General features: G+C 53.9%; 1 protein-coding gene across 5 annotated transcripts in view; it reads right to left on the bottom strand.

Annotated features, from left to right (window-relative positions):
• LOC134948214 (uncharacterized) overlaps positions 1-19,196 on the bottom strand; it is a 128,688-nt gene that overhangs the window by 43,288 nt on the left and 66,204 nt on the right. For all 5 annotated transcript variants that reach the window (XM_063936061.1, XM_063936064.1, XM_063936060.1 and 2 more), the window contains exon 6: positions 16,339-16,557. In XM_063936061.1, coding sequence (XP_063792131.1) covers positions 16,339-16,557 — 219 coding nt within the window. The remainder of the gene's footprint in view (positions 1-16,338; positions 16,558-19,196) is intronic.

Here is a 19,196-nt window from a genome sequence, read left to right as displayed (position 1 = left end):
GCTCGGGTAACTGGGAGGGGAGAGCCAGCAGTTACAGTAGTGCTCGGGTAACTGGGAGGGAGAGCAGCAGTTACAGTAGTGCTCGGGTAACTGGGAGGGAGAGCAGCAGTTACAGTAGTGCTCGGGTAACTGGGAGGGAGAGCAGCAGTTACAGTAGTGCTCGGGTAACTGGGAGGGAGAGCAGCAGTTACAGTAGTGCTCGGGTAACTGGGAGGGAGAGCAGCAGTTACAGTAGTGCTCGGGTAACTGGGAGGGAGAGCAGCAGTTACAGTAGTGCTCGGGTAACAGTGAGGGAGAGCAGCAGTTACAGTAGTGCTCGGGTAACAGTGAGGGAGAGCAGCAGTTACAGTAGTGCTCGGGTAACAGTGAGGGAGAGCAGCAGTTACAGTAGTGCTCGGGTAACAGTGAGGGAGAGCAGCAGTTACAGTAGTGCTCGGGTAACAGTGAGGGAGAGCAGCAGTTACAGTAGTGCTCGGGTAACAGGGAGGGAGAGCAGCAGTTACAGTAGTGCTCGGGTAACAGTGAGGGAGAGCAGCAGTTACAGTAGTGCTCGGGTAACGTGGGAGGGAGAGCAGCAGTTACAGTAGTGCTCGGGTAACTGGGAGGGAGAGCAGCAGTTACAGTAGTGCTCGGGTAACTGGGAGGGAGAGCAGCAGTTACAGTAGTGCTCGGGTAACAGTGAGGGAGAGCAGCAGTTACAGTAGTGCTCGGGTAACTGGGAGGGAGAGCAGCAGTTACAGTAGTGCTCGGGTAACTGGGAGGGAGAGCAGCAGTTACAGTAGTGCTCGGGTAACAGTGAGGGAGAGCAGCAGTTACAGTAGTGCTCGGGTAACTGGGAGGGAGAGCAGCAGTTACAGTAGTGCTCGGGTAACTGGGAGGGAGAGCAGCAGTTACAGTAGTGCTCGGGTAACAGTGAGGGAGAGCAGCAGTTACAGTAGTGCTCGGGTAACAGTGAGGGAGGGAAGCAGTTACAGTAGTGCTCGGGTAACTGGGAGGGAGAGCAGCAGTTACAGTAGTGCTCGGGTAACAGTGAGGGAGAGCAGCAGTTACAGTAGTGCTCGGGTAACTGGGAGGGAGAGCAGCAGTTACAGTAGTGCTCGGGTAACAGTGAGGGAGAGCAGCAGTTACAGTAGTGCTCGGGTAACAGTGAGGGAGAGCAGCAGTTACAGTAGTGCTCGGGTAACAGTGAGGGGGAGCAGCAGTTACAGTAGTGCTCGGGTAACAGTGAGGGAGAGCAGCAGTTACAGTAGTGCTCGGGTAACTGGGAGGGAGATCAGCAGTTACAGTAGTGCTCGGGTAAGTGGGAGGGAGAGCAGCAGTTACAGTAGTGCTCGGGTAACTGGGAGGGAGAGCAGCAGTTACAGTAGTGCTCGGGTAACCGGGAGGGAGGGCAGCAGTTACAGTAGTGCTCGGGTAACTGGGAGGGAGAGCAGCAGTTACAGTAGTGCTCGGGTAACTGGGAGGGAGAGCAGCAGTTACAGTAGTGCTCGGGTAACAGTGAGGGAGAGCAGCAGTTACAGTAGTGCTCGGGTAACAGTGAGGGAGGGCAGCAGTTACAGTAGTGCTCGGGTAACTGGGAGGGAGAGCAGCAGTTACAGTAGTGCTCGGGTAACAGTGAGGGAGAGCAGCAGTTACAGTAGTGCTCGGGTAACAGTGAGGGAGAGCAGCAGTTACAGTAGTGCTCGGGTAACAGTGAGGGGGAGCAGCAGTTACAGTAGTGCTCGGGTAACAGTGAGGGAGAGCAGCAGTTACAGTAGTGCTCGGGTAACTGGGAGGGAGAGCAGCAGTTACAGTAGTGCTCGGGTAACTGGGAGGGAGAGCAGCAGTTACAGTAGTGCTCGGGTAACTGGGAGGGAGAGCAGCAGTTACAGTAGTGCTCGGGTAACAGTGAGGGAGAGCAGCAGTTACAGTAGTGCTCGGGTAACAGTGAGGGGAGAGCAGCAGTTACAGTAGTGCTCGGGTAACAGTGAGGGAGAGCAGCAGTTACAGTAGTGCTCGGGTAACTGGGAGGGAGAGCAGCAGTTACAGTAGTGCTCGGGTAACAGTGAGGGAGAGCAGCAGTTACAGTAGTGCTCGGGTAACAGTGAGGGAGAGCAGCAGTTACAGTAGTGCTCGGGTAACTGGGAGGGAGAGCAGCAGTTACAGTAGTGCTCGGGTAACTGGGAGGGAGAGCAGCAGTTACAGTAGTGCTCGGGTAACAGTGAGGGAGAGCAGCAGTTACAGTAGTGCTCGGTAACTGGGAGGGAGAGCAGCAGTTACAGTAGTGCTCGGGTAACTGGGAGGGAGAGCAGCAGTTACAGTAGTGCTCGGGTAACAGTGAGGGAGAGCAGCAGTTACAGTAGTGCTCGGGTAACAGTGAGGGAGAGCAGCAGTCACAGTAGTGCTCGGGTAACTGGGAGGGAGAGCAGCAGTTACAGTAGTGCTCGGGTAACTGGGAGGGAGAGCAGCAGTTACAGTAGTGCTCGGGTAACAGTGAGGGAGAGCAGCAGTTACAGTAGTGCTCGGGTAACTGGGAGGGAGAGCAGCAGTTACAGTAGTGCTCGGGTAACAGTGAGGGAGAGCAGCAGTTACAGTAGTGCTCGGGTAACTGGGAGGGAGAGCAGCAGTTACAGTAGTGCTCGGGTAACAGTGAGGTAGAGCAGCAGTTACAGTAGTGCTCGGGTAACTGGGAGGGAGAGCAGCAGTTACAGTAGTGCTCGGGTAACCGTGAGGGAGAGCAGCAGTTACAGTAGTGCTCGGGTAACTGGGAGGGAGAGCAGCAGTTACAGTAGTGCTCGGGTAAGTGGGAGGGAGAGCAGCAGTTACAGTAGTGCTCGGGTAACTGGGAGGGAGAGCAGCAGTTACAGTAGTGCTCGGGTAACTGGGAGGGAGAGCAGCAGTTACAGTAGTGCTCGGGTAACTGGGAGGGAGAGCAGCAGTTACAGTAGTGCTCGGGTAACTGGGAGGGAGAGCAGCAGTTACAGTAGTGCTCGGGTAACTGGGAGGGAGAGCAGCAGTTACAGTAGTGCTCGGGTAACTGGGAGGGAGAGCAGCAGTTACAGTAGTGCTCGGGTAACTGGGAGGGAGAGCAGCAGTTACAGTAGTGCTCGGGTAACTGGGAGGGAGAGCAGCAGTTACAGTAGTGCTCGGGTAACTGGGAGGGAGAGCAGCAGTTACAGTAGTGCTCGGGTAACTGGGAGGGAGAGCAGCAGTTACAGTAGTGCTCGGGTAACTGGGAGGGAGAGCAGCAGTTACAGTAGTGCTCGGGTAACTGGGAGGGAGAGCAGCAGTTACAGTAGTGCTCGGGTAACAGTGAGGGAGAGCAGCAGTTACAGTAGTGCTCGGGTAACTGGGAGGGAGAGCAGCAGTTACAGTAGTGCTCGGGTAACTGGGAGGGAGAGCAGCAGTTACAGTAGTGCTCGGGTAACTGGGAGGGAGAGCAGCAGTTACAGTAGTGCTCGGGTAACAGTGAGGGAGAGCAGCAGTTACAGTAGTGCTCGGGTAACAGTGAGGGAGAGCAGCAGTTACAGTAGTGCTCGGGTAACTGGGAGGGAGAGCAGCAGTTACAGTAGTGCTCGGGTAACTGGGAGGGAGAGCAGCAGTTACAGTAGTGCTCGGGTAACTGGGAGGGAGAGCAGCAGTTACAGTAGTGCTCGGGTAACTGGGAGGGAGAGCAGCAGTTACAGTAGTGCTCGGGTAACTGGGAGGGAGAGCAGCAGTTACAGTAGTGCTCGGGTAACTGGGAGGGAGAGCAGCAGTTACAGTAGTGCTCGGGTAACTGGGAGGGAGAGCAGCAGTTACAGTAGTGCTCGGGTAACTGGGAGGGAGAGCAGCAGTTACAGTAGTGCTCGGGTAACTGGGAGGGAGAGCAGCAGTTACAGTAGTGCTCGGGTAACTGGGAGGGAGAGCAGCAGTTACAGTAGTGCTCGGGTAACTGGGAGGGAGAGCAGCAGTTACAGTAGTGCTCGGGTAACTGGGAGGGAGAGCAGCAGTTACAGTAGTGCTCGGGTAACTGGGAGGGAGAGCAGCAGTTACAGTAGTGCTCGGGTAACTGGGAGGGGAGCAGCAGCAGTTACAGTAGTGCTCGGGTAACTGGGAGGGAGAGCAGCAGTTACAGTAGTGCTCGGGTAACAGTGAGGGAGAGCAGCAGTTACAGTAGTGCTCGGGTAACAGTGAGGGAGAGCAGCAGTTACAGTAGTGCTCGGGTAACAGTGAGGGAGAGCAGCAGTTACAGTAGTGCTCGGGTAACAGTGAGGGAGAGCAGCAGTTACAGTAGTGCTCGGGTAACAGGGAGGGAGAGCAGCAGTTACAGTAGTGCTCGGGTAACAGTGAGGGAGAGCAGCAGTTACAGTAGTGCTCGGGTAACAGTGAGGGAGAGCAGCAGTTACAGTAGTGCTCGGGTAACAGTGAGGGGGAGCAGCAGTTACAGTAGTGCTCGGGTAACAGTGAGGGAGAGCAGCAGTTACAGTAGTGCTCGGGTAACAGTGAGGGAGAGCAGCAGTTACAGTAGTGCTCGGGTAACAGTGAGGGAGAGCAGCAGTTACAGTAGTGCTCGGGTAACTGGGAGGGAGAGCAGCAGTTACAGTAGTGCTCGGGTAAGTGGGAGGGAGAGCAGCAGTTACAGTAGTGCTCGGGTAACAGTGAGGGAGGGCAGCAGTTACAGTAGTGCTCGGGTAACTGGGAGGGAGAGCAGCAGTTACAGTAGTGCTCGGGTAACTGGGAGGGAGAGCAGCAGTTACAGTAGTGCTCGGGTAACTGGGAGGGAGAGCAGCAGTTACAGTAGTGCTCGGGTAACAGTGAGGGAGAGCAGCAGTTACAGTAGTGCTCGGGTAACAGTGAGGGAGAGCAGCAGTTACAGTAGTGCTCGGGTAACAGTGAGGGGGAGCAGCAGTTACAGTAGTGCTCGGGTAACAGTGAGGGAGAGCAGCAGTTACAGTAGTGCTCGGGTAACTGGGAGGGAGAGCAGCAGTTACAGTAGTGCTCGGGTAACAGTGAGGGAGAGCAGCAGTTACAGTAGTGCTCGGGTAACAGTGAGGGAGAGCAGCAGTTACAGTAGTGCTCGGGTAACAGTGAGGGGGAGCAGCAGTTACAGTAGTGCTCGGGTAACAGTGAGGGAGAGCAGCAGTTACAGTAGTGCTCGGGTAACTGGGAGGGAGAGCAGCAGTTACAGTAGTGCTCGGGTAACAGTGAGGGGGAGCAGCAGTTACAGTAGTGCTCGGGTAACAGTGAGGGAGAGCAGCAGTTACAGTAGTGCTCGGGTAACTGGGAGGGAGAGCAGCAGTTACAGTAGTGCTCGGGTAACTGGGAGGGAGAGCAGCAGTTACAGTAGTGCTCGGGTAACAGTGAGGGAGAGCAGCAGTTACAGTAGTGCTCGGGTAACAGTGAGGGAGAGCAGCAGTTACAGTAGTGCTCGGGTAACTGGGAGGGAGATCAGCAGTTACAGTAGTGCTCGGGTAAGTGGGAGGGAGAGCAGCAGTTACAGTAGTGCTCGGGTAACTGGGAGGGAGAGCAGCAGTTACAGTAGTGCTCGGGTAACCGGGAGGGAGAGCAGCAGTTACAGTAGTGCTCGGGTAATAGTGAGGGAGAGCAGCAGTTACAGTAGTGCTCGGGTAACTGGGAGGGAGAGCAGCAGTTACAGTAGTGCTCGGGTAACTGGGAGGGAGAGCAGCAGTTACAGTAGTGCTCGGGTAACAGTGAGGGAGAGCAGCAGTTACAGTAGTGCTCGGGTAACAGTGAGGGAGGGTAGCAGTTACAGTAGTGCTCGGGTAACTGGGAGGGAGAGCAGCAGTTACAGTAGTGCTCGGGTAACAGTGAGGGAGAGCAGCAGTTACAGTAGTGCTCGGGTAACTGGGAGGGAGAGCAGCAGTTACAGTAGTGCTCGGGTAACAGTGAGGGAGAGCAGCAGTTACAGTAGTGCTCGGGTAACAGTGAGGGAGAGCAGCAGTTACAGTAGTGCTCGGGTAACAGTGAGGGGGAGCAGCAGTTACAGTAGTGCTCGGGTAACAGTGAGGGAGAGCAGCAGTTACAGTAGTGCTCGGGTAACTGGGAGGGAGAGCAGCAGTTACAGTAGTGCTCGGGTAACTGGGAGGGAGAGCAGCAGTTACAGTAGTGCTCGGTAACAGTGAGGGAGAGCAGCAGTTACAGTAGTGCTCGGGTAACTGGGAGGGAGAGCAGCAGTTACAGTAGTGCTCGGGTAACTGGGAGGGAGAGCAGCAGTTACAGTAGTAATCGGGTAACAGTGAGGGAGAGCAGTAGTTACAGTAGTGCTCGGGTAACTGGGAGGGAGAGCAGCAGTTACAGTAGTGCTCGGGTAACAGTGAGGGAGAGCAGCAGTTACAGTAGTGCTCGGGTAACAGTGAGGGGGAGCAGCAGTTACAGTAGTGCTCGGGTAACAGTGAGGGAGAGCAGCAGTTACAGTAGTGCTCGGGTAACTGGGAGGGAGAGCAGCAGTTACAGTAGTGCTCGGGTAACAGTGAGGGAGAGCAGCAGTTACAGTAGTGCTCGGGTAACAGTGAGGGGGAGCAGCAGTTACAGTAGTGCTCGGGTAACAGTGAGGGAGAGCAGCAGTTACAGTAGTGCTCGGGTAACTGGGAGGGAGAGCAGCAGTTACAGTAGTGCTCGGGTAACTGGGAGGGAGAGCAGCAGTTACAGTAGTGCTCGGGTAACAGTGAGGGAGAGCAGCAGTTACAGTAGTGCTCGGGTAACTGGGAGGGAGAGCAGCAGTTACAGTAGTGCTCGGGTAACTGGGAGGGAGAGCAGCAGTTACAGTAGTGCTCGGGTAACAGTGAGGGAGAGCAGCAGTTACAGTAGTGCTCGGGTAACTGGGAGGGAGAGCAGCAGTTACAGTAGTGCTCGGGTAACTGGGAGGGAGAGCAGCAGTTACAGTAGTGCTCGGGTAACAGTGAGGGAGAGCAGCAGTTACAGTAGTGCTCGGGTAAGTGGGAGGGAGAGCAGCAGTTACAGTAGTGCTCGGGTAACTGGGAGGGAGAGCAGCAGTTACAGTAGTGCTCGGGTAACAGTGAGGGAGAGCAGCAGTTACAGTAGTGCTCGGGTAACAGTGAGGGAGAGCAGCAGTTACAGTAGTGCTCGGGTAACTGGGAGGGAGAGCAGCAGTTACAGTAGTGCTCGGGTAACTGGGAGGGAGAGCAGCAGTTACAGTAGTGCTCGGGTAACAGTGAGGGAGAGCAGCAGTTACAGTAGTGCTCGGGTAAGTGGGAGGGAGAGCAGCAGTTACAGTAGTGCTCGGGTAACTGGGAGGGAGAGCAGCAGTTACAGTAGTGCTCGGGTAACTGGGAGGGAGAGCAGCAGTTACAGTAGTGCTCGGGTAACAGTGAGGGAGAGCAGCAGTTACAGTAGTACTCGGTAACCGGGAGGGAGAGCAGCAGTTACAGTAGTGCTCGGGTAACAGTGAGGGAGAGCAGCAGTTACAGTAGTGCTCGGGTAACAGTGAGGGAGAGCAGCAGTTACAGTAGTGCTCGGGTAACTGGGAGGGAGAGCAGCAGTTACAGTAGTGCTCGGGTAACAGTGAGGGGGAGCAGCAGTTACAGTAGTGCTCGGGTAACAGTGAGGGAGAGCAGCAGTTACAGTAGTGCTCGGGTAACAGTGAGGGAGAGCAGCAGTTACAGTAGTGCTCGGGTAACTGGGAGGGAGAGCAGCAGTTACAGTAGTGCTCGGGTAACTGGGAGGGAGAGCAGCAGTTACAGTAGTGCTCGGGTAACAGTGAGGGAGAGCAGCAGTTACAGTAGTGCTCGGGTAACTGGGAGGGAGAGCAGCAGTTACAGTAGTGCTCGGGTAACCGGGAGGGAGAGCAGCAGTTACAGTAGTGCTCGGGTAACAGTGAGGGAGAGCAGCAGTTACAGTAGTGCTCGGGTAACAGTGAGGGAGAGCAGCAGTTACAGTAGTGCTCGGGTAACTGGGAGGGAGAGCAGCAGTTACAGTAGTGCTCGGGTAACTGGGAGGGAGAGCAGCAGTTACAGTAGTGCTCGGGTAAATGTGAGGGAGAGCAGCAGTTACAGTAGTGCTCGGGTAACCGGGAGGGAGAGCAGCAGTTACAGTAGTGCTCGGGTAACTGGGAGGGAGAACAGCAGTTACAGTAGTGCTCGGGTAACTGGGAGGGAGAGCAGCAGTTACAGTAGTGCTCGGGTAAATGTGAGGGAGAGCAGCAGTTACAGTAGTGCTCGGGTAACCGGGAGGGAGAGCAGCAGTTACAGTAGTGCTCGGGTAACTGGGAGGGAGAACAGCAGTTACAGTAGTGCTCGGGTAACTGGGAGGGAGAGCAGCAGTTACAGTAGTGCTCGGGTAACTGGGAGGGAGACCAGCAGTTACAGTAGTGCTCGGTAACAGTGAGGGAAAGCAGCAGTTACAGTAGTGCTCGGGTAACTGGGAGGGAGAGCAGCAGTTACAGTAGTGCTCGGGTAAACGGGAGGGAGAGCAGCAGTTACAGTAGTGCTCGGGTAACAGTGAGGGAGAGCAGCAGTTACAGTAGTGCTCGGGTAACAGTGAGGGGGAGCAGCAGTTACAGTAGTGCTCGGGTAACAGTGAGGGAGAGCAGCAGTTACAGTAGTGCTCGGGTAACTGGGAGGGAGAGCAGCAGTTACAGTAGTGCTCGGGTAACAGTGAGGGGGAGCAGCAGTTACAGTAGTGCTCGGGTAACAGTGAGGGAGAGCAGCAGTTACAGTAGTGCTCGGGTAACTGGGAGGGAGAGCAGCAGTTACAGTAGTGCTCGGGTAACTGGGAGGGAGAGCAGCAGTTACAGTAGTGCTCGGGTAACAGTGAGGGAGAGCAGCAGTTACAGTAGTGCTCGGGTAACTGGGAGGGAGATCAGCAGTTACAGTAGTGCTCGGGTAACAGTGAGGGAGAGCAGCAGTTACAGTAGTGCTCGGGTAACAGTGAGGGAGAGCAGCAGTTACAGTAGTGCTCGGGTAACTGGGAGGGAGAGCAGCAGTTACAGTAGTGCTCGGGTAACTGGGAGGGAGAGCAGCAGTTACAGTAGTGCTCGGGTAACAGTGAGGGAGAGCAGCAGTTACAGTAGTGCTCGGGTAAGTGGGAGGGAGAGCAGCAGTTACAGTAGTGCTCGGGTAACTGGGAGGGAGAGCAGCAGTTACAGTAGTGCTCGGGTAACAGTGAGGGAGAGCAGCAGTTACAGTAGTGCTCGGGTAACAGTGAGGGAGAGCAGCAGTTACAGTAGTGCTCGGGTAACTGGGAGGGAGAGCAGCAGTTACAGTAGTGCTCGGGTAACTGGGAGGGAGAGCAGCAGTTACAGTAGTGCTCGGGTAACAGTGAGGGAGAGCAGCAGTTACAGTAGTGCTCGGGTAAACGGGAGGGAGAGCAGCAGTTACAGTAGTGCTCGGGTAACTGGGAGGGAGAGCAGCAGTTACAGTAGTGCTCGGGTAACTGGGAGGGAGAGCAGCAGTTACAGTAGTGCTCGGGTAAATGTGAGGGAGAGCAGCAGTTACAGTAGTGCTCGGGTAACTGGGAGGGAGAGCAGTAGTTACAGTAGTGCTCGGTAACAGTGAGGGAAAGCAGCAGTTACAGTAGTGCTCGGGTAACAGTGAGTGAGAGCAGCAGTTACAGTAGTGCTCGGGTAACAGTGAGGGAGAGCAGCAGTTACAGTAGTGCTCGGGTAACCGGGAGGGAGAACAGCAGTTACAGTAGTGCTCGGGTAACTGGGAGGGAGAACAGCAGTTACAGTAGTGCTCGGGTAACCGGGAGGGAGAGCAGCAGTTACAGTAGTGCTCGGGTAACTGGGAGGGAGAGCAGCAGTTACAGTAGTGCTCGGGTAACAGTGAGGGAGAGCAGCAGTTACAGTAGTGCTCGGGTAACAGTGAGGGAGAGCAGCAGTTACAGTAGTGCTCGGGTAAGTGGGAGGGAGAGCAGCAGTTACAGTAGTGCTCGGGTAACAGTGAGGGAGAGCAGCAGTTACAGTAGTGCTCGGGTAAACGGGAGGTAGAGCAGCAGTTACAGTAGTGCTCGGGTAAACGGGAGGGAGAGCAGCAGTTACAGTAGTGCTCGGGTAACTGGGAGGGAGAACAGCAGTTACAGTAGTGCTCGGGTAACTGGGAGGGAGAGCAGCAGTTACAGTAGTGCTCGGGTAACTGGGAGTGAGAGCAGCAGTTACAGTAGTGCTCGGGTAACAGTGAGGGAGAGCAGCAGTTACAGTAGTGCTCGGGTAAACGGGAGGGAGAACAGCAGTTACAGTAGTGCTCGGGTAACCGGGAGGGAGAGCAGCAGTTACAGTAGTGCTCGGGTAACTGGGAGGGAGAGCAGCAGTTACAGTAGTGCTCGGGTAAGTGGGAGAGAGAGCAGCAGTTACAGTAGTGCTCGGGTAACAGTGAGGGAGAGCAGCAGTTACAGTAGTGCTCGGGTAACTGGGAGGGAGAGCAGTAGTTACAGTAGTGCTCGGGTAACTGGGAGGGAGAGCAGCAGTTACAGTAGTGCTCGGGTAACAGTGAGTGAGAGCAGCAGTTACAGTAGTGCTCGGGTAACAGTGAGGAAGCGCAGCGGTTACAGTAGTGCTCGGGTAACAGTGAGTGAGAGCAGCAGTTACAGTAGTGCTCGGGTAACAGTGAGGGAGAGCAGCAGTTACAGTAGTGCTCGGGTAACTGGGAGGGAGAGCAGCAGTTACAGTAGTGCTCGGGTAACTGGGAGGGAGAGCAGTAGTTACAGTAGTGCTCGGTAACAGTGAGGGAAAGCAGCAGTTACAGTAGTGCTCGGGTAAGTGGGAGGGAGAGCAGCAGTTACAGTAGTGCTCGGGTAACCGGGAGGGAGAGCAGCAGTTACAGTAGTGCTCGGGTAACCGGGAGGGAGAGCAGCAGTTACAGTAGTGCTCGGGTAACTGGGAGGGAGAGCAGCAGTTACAGTAGTGCTCGGGTAACAGTGAGGGAGAGCAGCAGTTACAGTAGTGCTCGGGTAACTGGGAGGGAGAGCAGCAGTTACAGTAGTGCTCGGGTAAACGGGAGGTAGAGCAGCAGTTACAGTAGTGCTCGGGTAAACGGGAGGGAGAGCAGCAGTTACAGTAGTGCTCGGGTAACTGGGAGGGAGAACAGCAGTTACAGTAGTGCTCGGGTAACTGGGAGGGAGAGCAGCAGTTACAGTAGTGCTCGGGTAACTGGGAGGGAGAACAGCAGTTACAGTAGTGCTCGGGTAACAGTGAGGGAGAGCAGCAGTTACAGTAGTGCTCGGGTAACAGTGAGGGAGAGCAGCAGTTACAGTAGTGCTCGGGTAAACGGGAGGGAGAACAGCAGTTACAGTAGTGCTCGGGTAACCGGGAGGGAGAGCAGCAGTTACAGTAGTGCTCGGGTAACTGGGAGGGAGAGCAGCAGTTACAGTAGTGCTCGGGTAACAGTGAGGGAGAGCAGCAGTTACAGTAGTGCTCGGGTAACTGGGAGGGAGAGCAGTAGTTACAGTAGTGCTCGGTAACAGTGAGGGAAAGCAGCAGTTACAGTAGTGCTCGGGTAACAGTGAGTGAGAGCAGCAGTTACAGTAGTGCTCAGGTAAACGGGAGGGAGAGCAGCAGTTACAGTAGTGCTCGGGTAACAGTGAGGGAGAGCAGCAGTTACAGTAGTGCTCGGGTAAACGGGAGGGAGAACAGCAGTTACAGTAGTGCTCGGGTAACCGGGAGGGAGAGCAGCAGTTACAGTAGTGCTCGGGTAACCGGGAGGGAGAGCAGCAGTTACAGTAGTGCTCGGGTAACTGGGAGGGAGAGCAGCAGTTACAGTAGTGCTCGGGTAACTGGGAGGGAGAGCAGTAGTTACAGTAGTGCTCGGTAACAGTGAGGGAAAGCAGCAGTTACAGTAGTGCTCGGGTAACTGGGAGGGAGAACAGCAGTTACAGTAGTGCTCGGGTAACAGTGAGGGAGAGCAGCAGTTACAGTAGTGCTCGGGTAACAGTGAGGGAGAGCAGCAGTTACAGTAGTGCTCGGGTAAACGGGAGGTAGAGCAGCAGCTACAGTAGTGCTCGGGTAACTGGGAGGGAGAGCAGCAGTTACAGTAGTGCTCGGGTAAACGGGAGGGAGAGCAGCAGTTACAGTAGTGCTCGGGTAAACGGGAGGGAGAGCAGCAGTTACAGTAGTGCTCGGGTAAGTGGGAGGGAGAGCAGCAGTTACAGTAGTGCTCGGGTAACTGGGAGGGAGAGCAGCAGTTACAGTAGTGCTCGGGTAACTGGGAGGGAGAGCAGCAGTTACAGTAGTGCTCGGGTAAATGTGAGGGAGAGCAGCAGTTACAGTAGTGCTCGGGTAACAGTGAGGGAGAGCAGCAGTTACAGTAGTGCTCGGGTAACAGTGAGGGAGAGCAGCAGTTACAGTAGTGCTCGGGTAAACGGGAGGGAGAACAGCAGTTACAGTAGTGCTCGGGTAACCGGGAGGGAGAGCAGCAGTTACAGTAGTGCTCGGGTAACTGGGAGGGAGAGCAGCAGTTACAGTAGTGCTCGGGTAACAGTGAGGGAGAGCAGCAGTTACAGTAGTGCTCGGGTAACTGGGAGGGAGAGCAGTAGTTACAGTAGTGCTCGGTAACAGTGAGGGAAAGCAGCAGTTACAGTAGTGCTCGGGTAACAGTGAGTGAGAGCAGCAGTTACAGTAGTGCTCAGGTAAACGGGAGGGAGAGCAGCAGTTACAGTAGTGCTCGGGTAACAGTGAGGGAGAGCAGCAGTTACAGTAGTGCTCGGGTAAACGGGAGGGAGAACAGCAGTTACAGTAGTGCTCGGGTAACCGGGAGGGAGAGCAGCAGTTACAGTAGTGCTCGGGTAACCGGGAGGGAGAGCAGCAGTTACAGTAGTGCTCGGGTAACTGGGAGGGAGAGCAGCAGTTACAGTAGTGCTCGGGTAACTGGGAGGGAGAGCAGTAGTTACAGTAGTGCTCGGTAACAGTGAGGGAAAGCAGCAGTTACAGTAGTGCTCGGGTAACTGGGAGGGAGAACAGCAGTTACAGTAGTGCTCGGGTAACAGTGAGGGAGAGCAGCAGTTACAGTAGTGCTCGGGTAACAGTGAGGGAGAGCAGCAGTTACAGTAGTGCTCGGGTAAACGGGAGGTAGAGCAGCAGCTACAGTAGTGCTCGGGTAACTGGGAGGGAGAGCAGCAGTTACAGTAGTGCTCGGGTAAACGGGAGGGAGAGCAGCAGTTACAGTAGTGCTCGGGTAAACGGGAGGGAGAGCAGCAGTTACAGTAGTGCTCGGGTAAGTGGGAGGGAGAGCAGCAGTTACAGTAGTGCTCGGGTAACTGGGAGGGAGAGCAGCAGTTACAGTAGTGCTCGGGTAACTGGGAGGGAGAGCAGCAGTTACAGTAGTGCTCGGGTAAATGTGAGGGAGAGCAGCAGTTACAGTAGTGCTCGGGTAACCGGGAGGGAGAGCAGCAGTTACAGTAGTGCTCGGGTAACTGGGAGGGAGAACAGCAGTTACAGTAGTGCTCGGGTAACTGGGAGGGAGAACAGCAGTTACAGTAGTGCTCGGGTAACTGGGAGGGAGAGCAGCAGTTACAGTAGTGCTCGGGTAACTGGGAGGGAGAACAGCAGTTACAGTAGTGCTCGGGTAACCGGGAGGGAGAGCAGCAGTTACAGTAGTGCTCGGGTAACTGGGAGGGAGAGCAGCAGTTACAGTAGTGCTCGGGTAACAGTGAGGGAGAGCAGCAGTTACAGTAGTGCTCGGGTAACAGTGAGGGAGAGCAGCAGTTACAGTAGTGCTCGGGTAAGTGGGAGGGAGAGCAGCAGTTACAGTAGTGCTCGGGTAACAGTGAGGGAGAGCAGCAGTTACAGTAGTGCTCGGGTAAACGGGAGGTAGAGCAGCAGTTACAGTAGTGCTCGGGTAAACGGGAGGGAGAGCAGCAGTTACAGTAGTGCTCGGGTAACTGGGAGGGAGAACAGCAGTTACAGTAGTGCTCGGGTAACTGGGAGGGAGAGCAGCAGTTACAGTAGTGCTCGGGTAACTGGGAGGGAGAACAGCAGTTACAGTAGTGCTCGGGTAACAGTGAGGGAGAGCAGCAGTTACAGTAGTGCTCGGGTAACAGTGAGGGAGAGCAGCAGTTACAGTAGTGCTCGGGTAACCGGGAGGGAGAGCAGCAGTTACAGTAGTGCTCGGGTAAACGGGAGGTAGAGCAGCAGCTACAGTAGTGCTCGGGTAACAGTGAGGGAGAGCAGCAGTTACAGTAGTGCTCGGGTAACAGTGAGGGAGAGCAGCAGTTACAGTAGTGCTCGGGTAACAGTGAGGGAGAGCAGCAGTTACAGTAGTGCTCGGGTAACCGGGAGGGAGAGCAGCAGTTACAGTAGTGCTCGGGTAAACGGGAGGTAGAGCAGCAGTTACAGTAGTGCTCGGGTAACAGTGAGGGAGAGCAGCAGTTACAGTAGTGCTCGGGTAACAGTGAGGGAGAGCAGCAGTTACAGTAGTGCTCGGGTAACTGGGAGGGAGAGCAGCAGTTACAGTAGTGCTCGGGTAACAGTGAGGGAGAGCAGCAGTTACAGTAGTGCTCGGGTAACTGGGAGGGAGAGCAGCAGTTACAGTAGTGCTCGGTAAAACGGGAGGGAGAGCAGCAGTTACAGTAGTGCTCGGGTAAACGGGAGGGAGAGCAGCAGTTACAGTAGTGCTCGGGTAAACGGGAGGGAGAGCAGCAGTTACAGTAGTGCTCGGGTAAACGGGAGGGAGAGCAGCAGTTACAGTAGTGCTCGGGTAAACGGGAGGGAGAGCAGCAGTTACAGTAGTGCTCGGGTAACTGGGAGGGAGAGCAGCAGTTACAGTAGTGCTCGGGTAACTGGGAGGGAGAGCAGCAGTTACAGTAGTGCTCGGGTAACAGTGAGGGAGAGCAGCAGTTACAGTAGTGCTCGGGTAACTGGGAGGGAGAGCAGCAGTTACAGTAGTGCTCGGGTAAACGGGAGGGAGAGCAGCAGTTACAGTAGTGCTCGGGTAAACGGGAGGGAGAGCAGCAGTTACAGTAGTGCTCGGGTAAACGGGAGGGAGAGCAGCAGTTACAGTAGTGCTCGGGTAAACGGGAGGGAGAGCAGCAGTTACAGTAGTGAACGAGTGTGAAAGACTGTGTTGTACAAGTGTGGGCTGCCAGACAACCTTTCTATACACTGCTGTGAAGTAGTTTCTGTCATGTAGGTGGTTATATAACTTTTCAGTTACGCCTGGAGGTTGATGGCAATTTGGCTGCTGTACAGGGAACGATCTGCCAATTCCTTCATTAGGCAAATCTCTGCATTAACCCAGACTTAACATTCCTCTATTACTAGCCAATCTAACGTGCATTAATCTTGTGTGCATTATTCCCTATGGGCGTGTGTGCATTATGCTCTGTCAGCATTGACAAACACTGTACAATAAGCTACACACCCAAAGCAATAACACACACGGTTGGTTTAACTAAGGTGCAAAAGTTCAGATGTACAGGAACCCGCAGCAGATAATCGTGTACATTGGCGACTGGTTGGGGAGTGGACACTTTCCCTGGGTCAATCAATATCCTAGTATGTGTATGTATGAATACAGTATATAGTGTGCACACACATGCAGTGGCGTGTGTTGTCCCTATTCAATACGTCAGTATATAAACAGCGAGAATACAGTTACAGTATATAATCGCACATAACACAACATTACAGAAGTTGGGGATCTAGTAAGGAAGTCTCACACAGGAGTTTAGATTTCAGTTTGAACACAACCCACCCAAATCTAACTCTCTCTGCACAAAGTTACATCTGCCCCACCTGCAGTGCACATGGTTTTGCTCATTAACTAACAAATTTGCTGCTGCGATCAGGTCTGAATTACCCCCAAGGTTTCCTGTGATTACGCTCATGCTCTCCCGTGAAAACCACAGATTGTGTGCACGGTGCTGATAAGCTGAGCGGAAGTAGCAGTGGTAACAAGGGAAATTCTACTGACAGTGCAAGCAGCAGCCCTCAGGCGGGGTCCAGGACAGATTCAGGGCGTCTATCCCGTGAGGTGACACCGTCCTAGGGACAAGGTTCTCACCTCGCCTGCTAGCACCCAGCAGGTATAGTCCATATAGGAGGTGCGCTGTACACACACAGGCTACAGAACTGCACTGCACGGATCAGGAATCTGTAAGGAAGTAGGCCCGTAGTACAGTACATTACTTTTTAAAAAGAGTAGCAGTGGCATATCAGGGTTACACTGAACAGTGTACTTTACCGTCATGCTTTATCGTTACATATTAAATGTCGGGGGGGGGGGTAAGGGTCCTTTAACCGTAAACTATTGCTCTCTGTTATTAGTCATTTGAAGCCTCCCATACATGCAGCATCCAGATTATTACTATATCCCCCATGTTATGTGCCCTTGCCAGTCTGGTGCTCTTGCCGTAGCGCCGGTGGTGGGTGGCCCATTAGCTGGCACCTTGGTGAGGTAAGTGTGTTACCTGGCAATTCCCTGGTGCTAGAGCTGTATTTGTAGTACAGGTTTTCCCCATGGTCGGTCCCGCTGTGCTTCAACGTCCGGATGGAGAGTAGGTGGTCCGCCCATTCCTGCGCCGAGCGGCAGAGGTCCCGGTTCAGCTGCAGCGGCGATGCCCCGTGCCTCTTCCTGTACGTGTTATGGGCACTGACAAAGTCTCTCTCGAACTGGCTTCCTTCAGCACCTGAAAGACAGACATTGTGTGAGTCCCCCCATTACTGTCATACAGAGAACAATCGTTACCCGTCCCAGAGATGGAGGATTTTGAACTAAACACCCAGAATGCAGCGCTCTCCCGACCTCCCTGTGACCTCTGATTGCAATGAATGTATTTATTGGCTTGTGCAATTTCTGACAAATGAGCGATATCGTCTGGGAGGAGGGCGACACAAGGACATGGAAATTAACAGTCAGGAACTGTGGGGGTGAGTCAGATCTGATCGCTGGGCTGCAAACTTTGCTGTCCTGCCTCCATATAGTCACCGCCTCCAGGGGGAGTGTACATTCGCCGTGCAAGTGTGCGATCGCATGTGTACGCCGAGCTGCAAAAATCCACTGTGTGCAGTGTGTGCGCAGCCCAGGACTTACTCCTCCAGTGCCATGAGAACGGGCTGATCAGGGCCGGAGCCGACGTCACACACCCGCCCTGAAACCGCTTGGGGACACCTGCGATTTTCCGGACACTCCCAGTAAACGGTCAGTTACCACCCACAAACGGCCTCTTCCTGTCACTCACCTTGCAAACGCACGTGCGATCGGATTTTCCGCACCATCCCGTCGCTGACCGGCAATAACCTTTATTGCTGTCCGACGCGCGTGCGCATTGCGGTGGATAAGCATGCGCAGTTAGTACCTGATTGCCCGCTAAACGCACAGCAGCGACCAGATCTGAATCACCCCCTTTTACTATTACAGCCGATTGAATGAACAACCATTTATATACCCGCTATTACACGCGTGTGAATCCACCCAGTCCATAGGTGCAGGTCCACGCGGCCACATCTTCTATATACGTTTAAACTGGAATCTGACTTTTTAACTATGAACTCTGGATCTTCTGCAGGTTCAACACGTCAAGTACAGTATCACGCATCATTATTTGTATAAAGCCAGCCTATAACACAAGGTTGCATCACCGGAGAACCTTTATTCTTTCACATCAGACTCAGCTGCCGGTGAAGCTTGCAATCTAATTTTCCTATCACAGGCACACACACTGCGGCCAGTTTACCGAGAAGTCAGGTAACCTACATGTATGTTTTCAGAGTGTGGGTGGAAACTTGAGCACTTTGAGAAAGCCGACATGAACACGGGGGGAGAACATACAAACAACACACAGATATGCCACGCGTCAGGTCGGCAGACAAGTCCCACAGCGCTGCGAGTTAGCAATGCTATTCACTGTGCTATCGTGCCACCCTAGTATGCACAGATGATTATACTTCATTCTGTGCAGAGTAGTGTAGACAGCGTTACAAACACTTCGGAACATGGAGGGACTACTGGAGCCGAGACCGGGAGCCCACGCCCTGCAGCCACTGTGCAAGACTTTTACGGACAGATCTGGGCTTCCCTGAAGACAGCCCACTTCATTCCAATCACCACAGTCACCGGCTAAGGGGTGAATCACTACATTGTATTCCATGGAATCCTGCTTTCTGGAAGTCCACGGGGTTTAACATATGGCAAGTCCAACCCCCTCCTACACTTACATTTCTGGCTGGGATGGAGGGACAGCAAGCAGAGGAATGTATGGAACACATGCCAGCACAACGGACCACGGATGTGGCTGTTCAAGGTTACTGAGCCCCAGGGGGTAGATGGTAGCCAAAATGGTCTTTTTATATTTCCCCGTTTCATCATGTTATCTCTATAAACAATAAAGTTGTAATTGTTGTTTGTGCGTTCATTCCGGCATCGCGCAAAAAACTGCTGGATGAATTTGGACGTCGTTTCACTATTGTACGGCTTAGTGACCTAGAAAGAAACTGGGGTACCATCTCGATGTGACCCCGATTATGTCCGCTATGTGCGTCTTTGAACGCAGATGCTTTCCGGGATGCGCCTTCGTCAGTTTCGCCACCCCCTTGTTACCAGCCAGGAACGGGCGCTAAAATTCTACGACCGTACGTCTGTTTCTGTGCTGCGCCGCTGTGCGACTCAGACGCATGTGCAGACTTAAAATATTATCACTGCGTCGACCTCTTAATCAGGCCCGTAATGTTAAGCGACGACTGGCTTTTATTGCTCCATAATCTCCTTATCGTGGCGTTTGGTTCTCTGCGCAACTATTCCATGTTTCCTTTTCACAGTTAAGGGGAAGAAATACGTCCCACTTGCGTGAAAGCCAGCAGAGAATACTCATGCGTGTGGTAAAACCCCAGTGTAGTGGGTTAATCTAGTGCAACAAGAACAATACAGCCAGATGTACTTGTTTTGCTTTGTGTCCTGCAAGTAACTCGCACGGATCTGTTCCGAGCGGTCGGCCAGCGCTGTGTTTTGTGTCTGTGCACGTGACACAGAGAGACTTCACGTCCTGTACCTGTGATCTGGCAGAACGCAGAGCCAGTTGCGCGGCACATTTATAAAGGGGGAAGCGCTGAGTGGATGCTAGGAGCCAGGCACCCGACGCACCTAACAAAGGGATACTGGGGTCAGAGTATGCGCATTCGGCCCTCCTACATTTGATGGACTAAAGGGGAGATGTATCAAGCCTTGGAGAGAGATAAAGTTCAGCAGTTGCCATTAGCAAACAATCAGTTCTGTCATTTATCTAGCCCAGTCTATGAAATGACAGACAGAAGCAGATATCCACTTTCTCTC

The sequence above is a fragment of the Pseudophryne corroboree genome, chromosome 8 (genome assembly GCF_028390025.1).
Source record: "Pseudophryne corroboree isolate aPseCor3 chromosome 8, aPseCor3.hap2, whole genome shotgun sequence".
Taxonomy (NCBI): domain Eukaryota; kingdom Metazoa; phylum Chordata; class Amphibia; order Anura; family Myobatrachidae; genus Pseudophryne; species Pseudophryne corroboree.
Note: the sequence above shows the minus strand (reverse complement) of the source record. Positions and strands in the feature narration are given on the sequence as shown.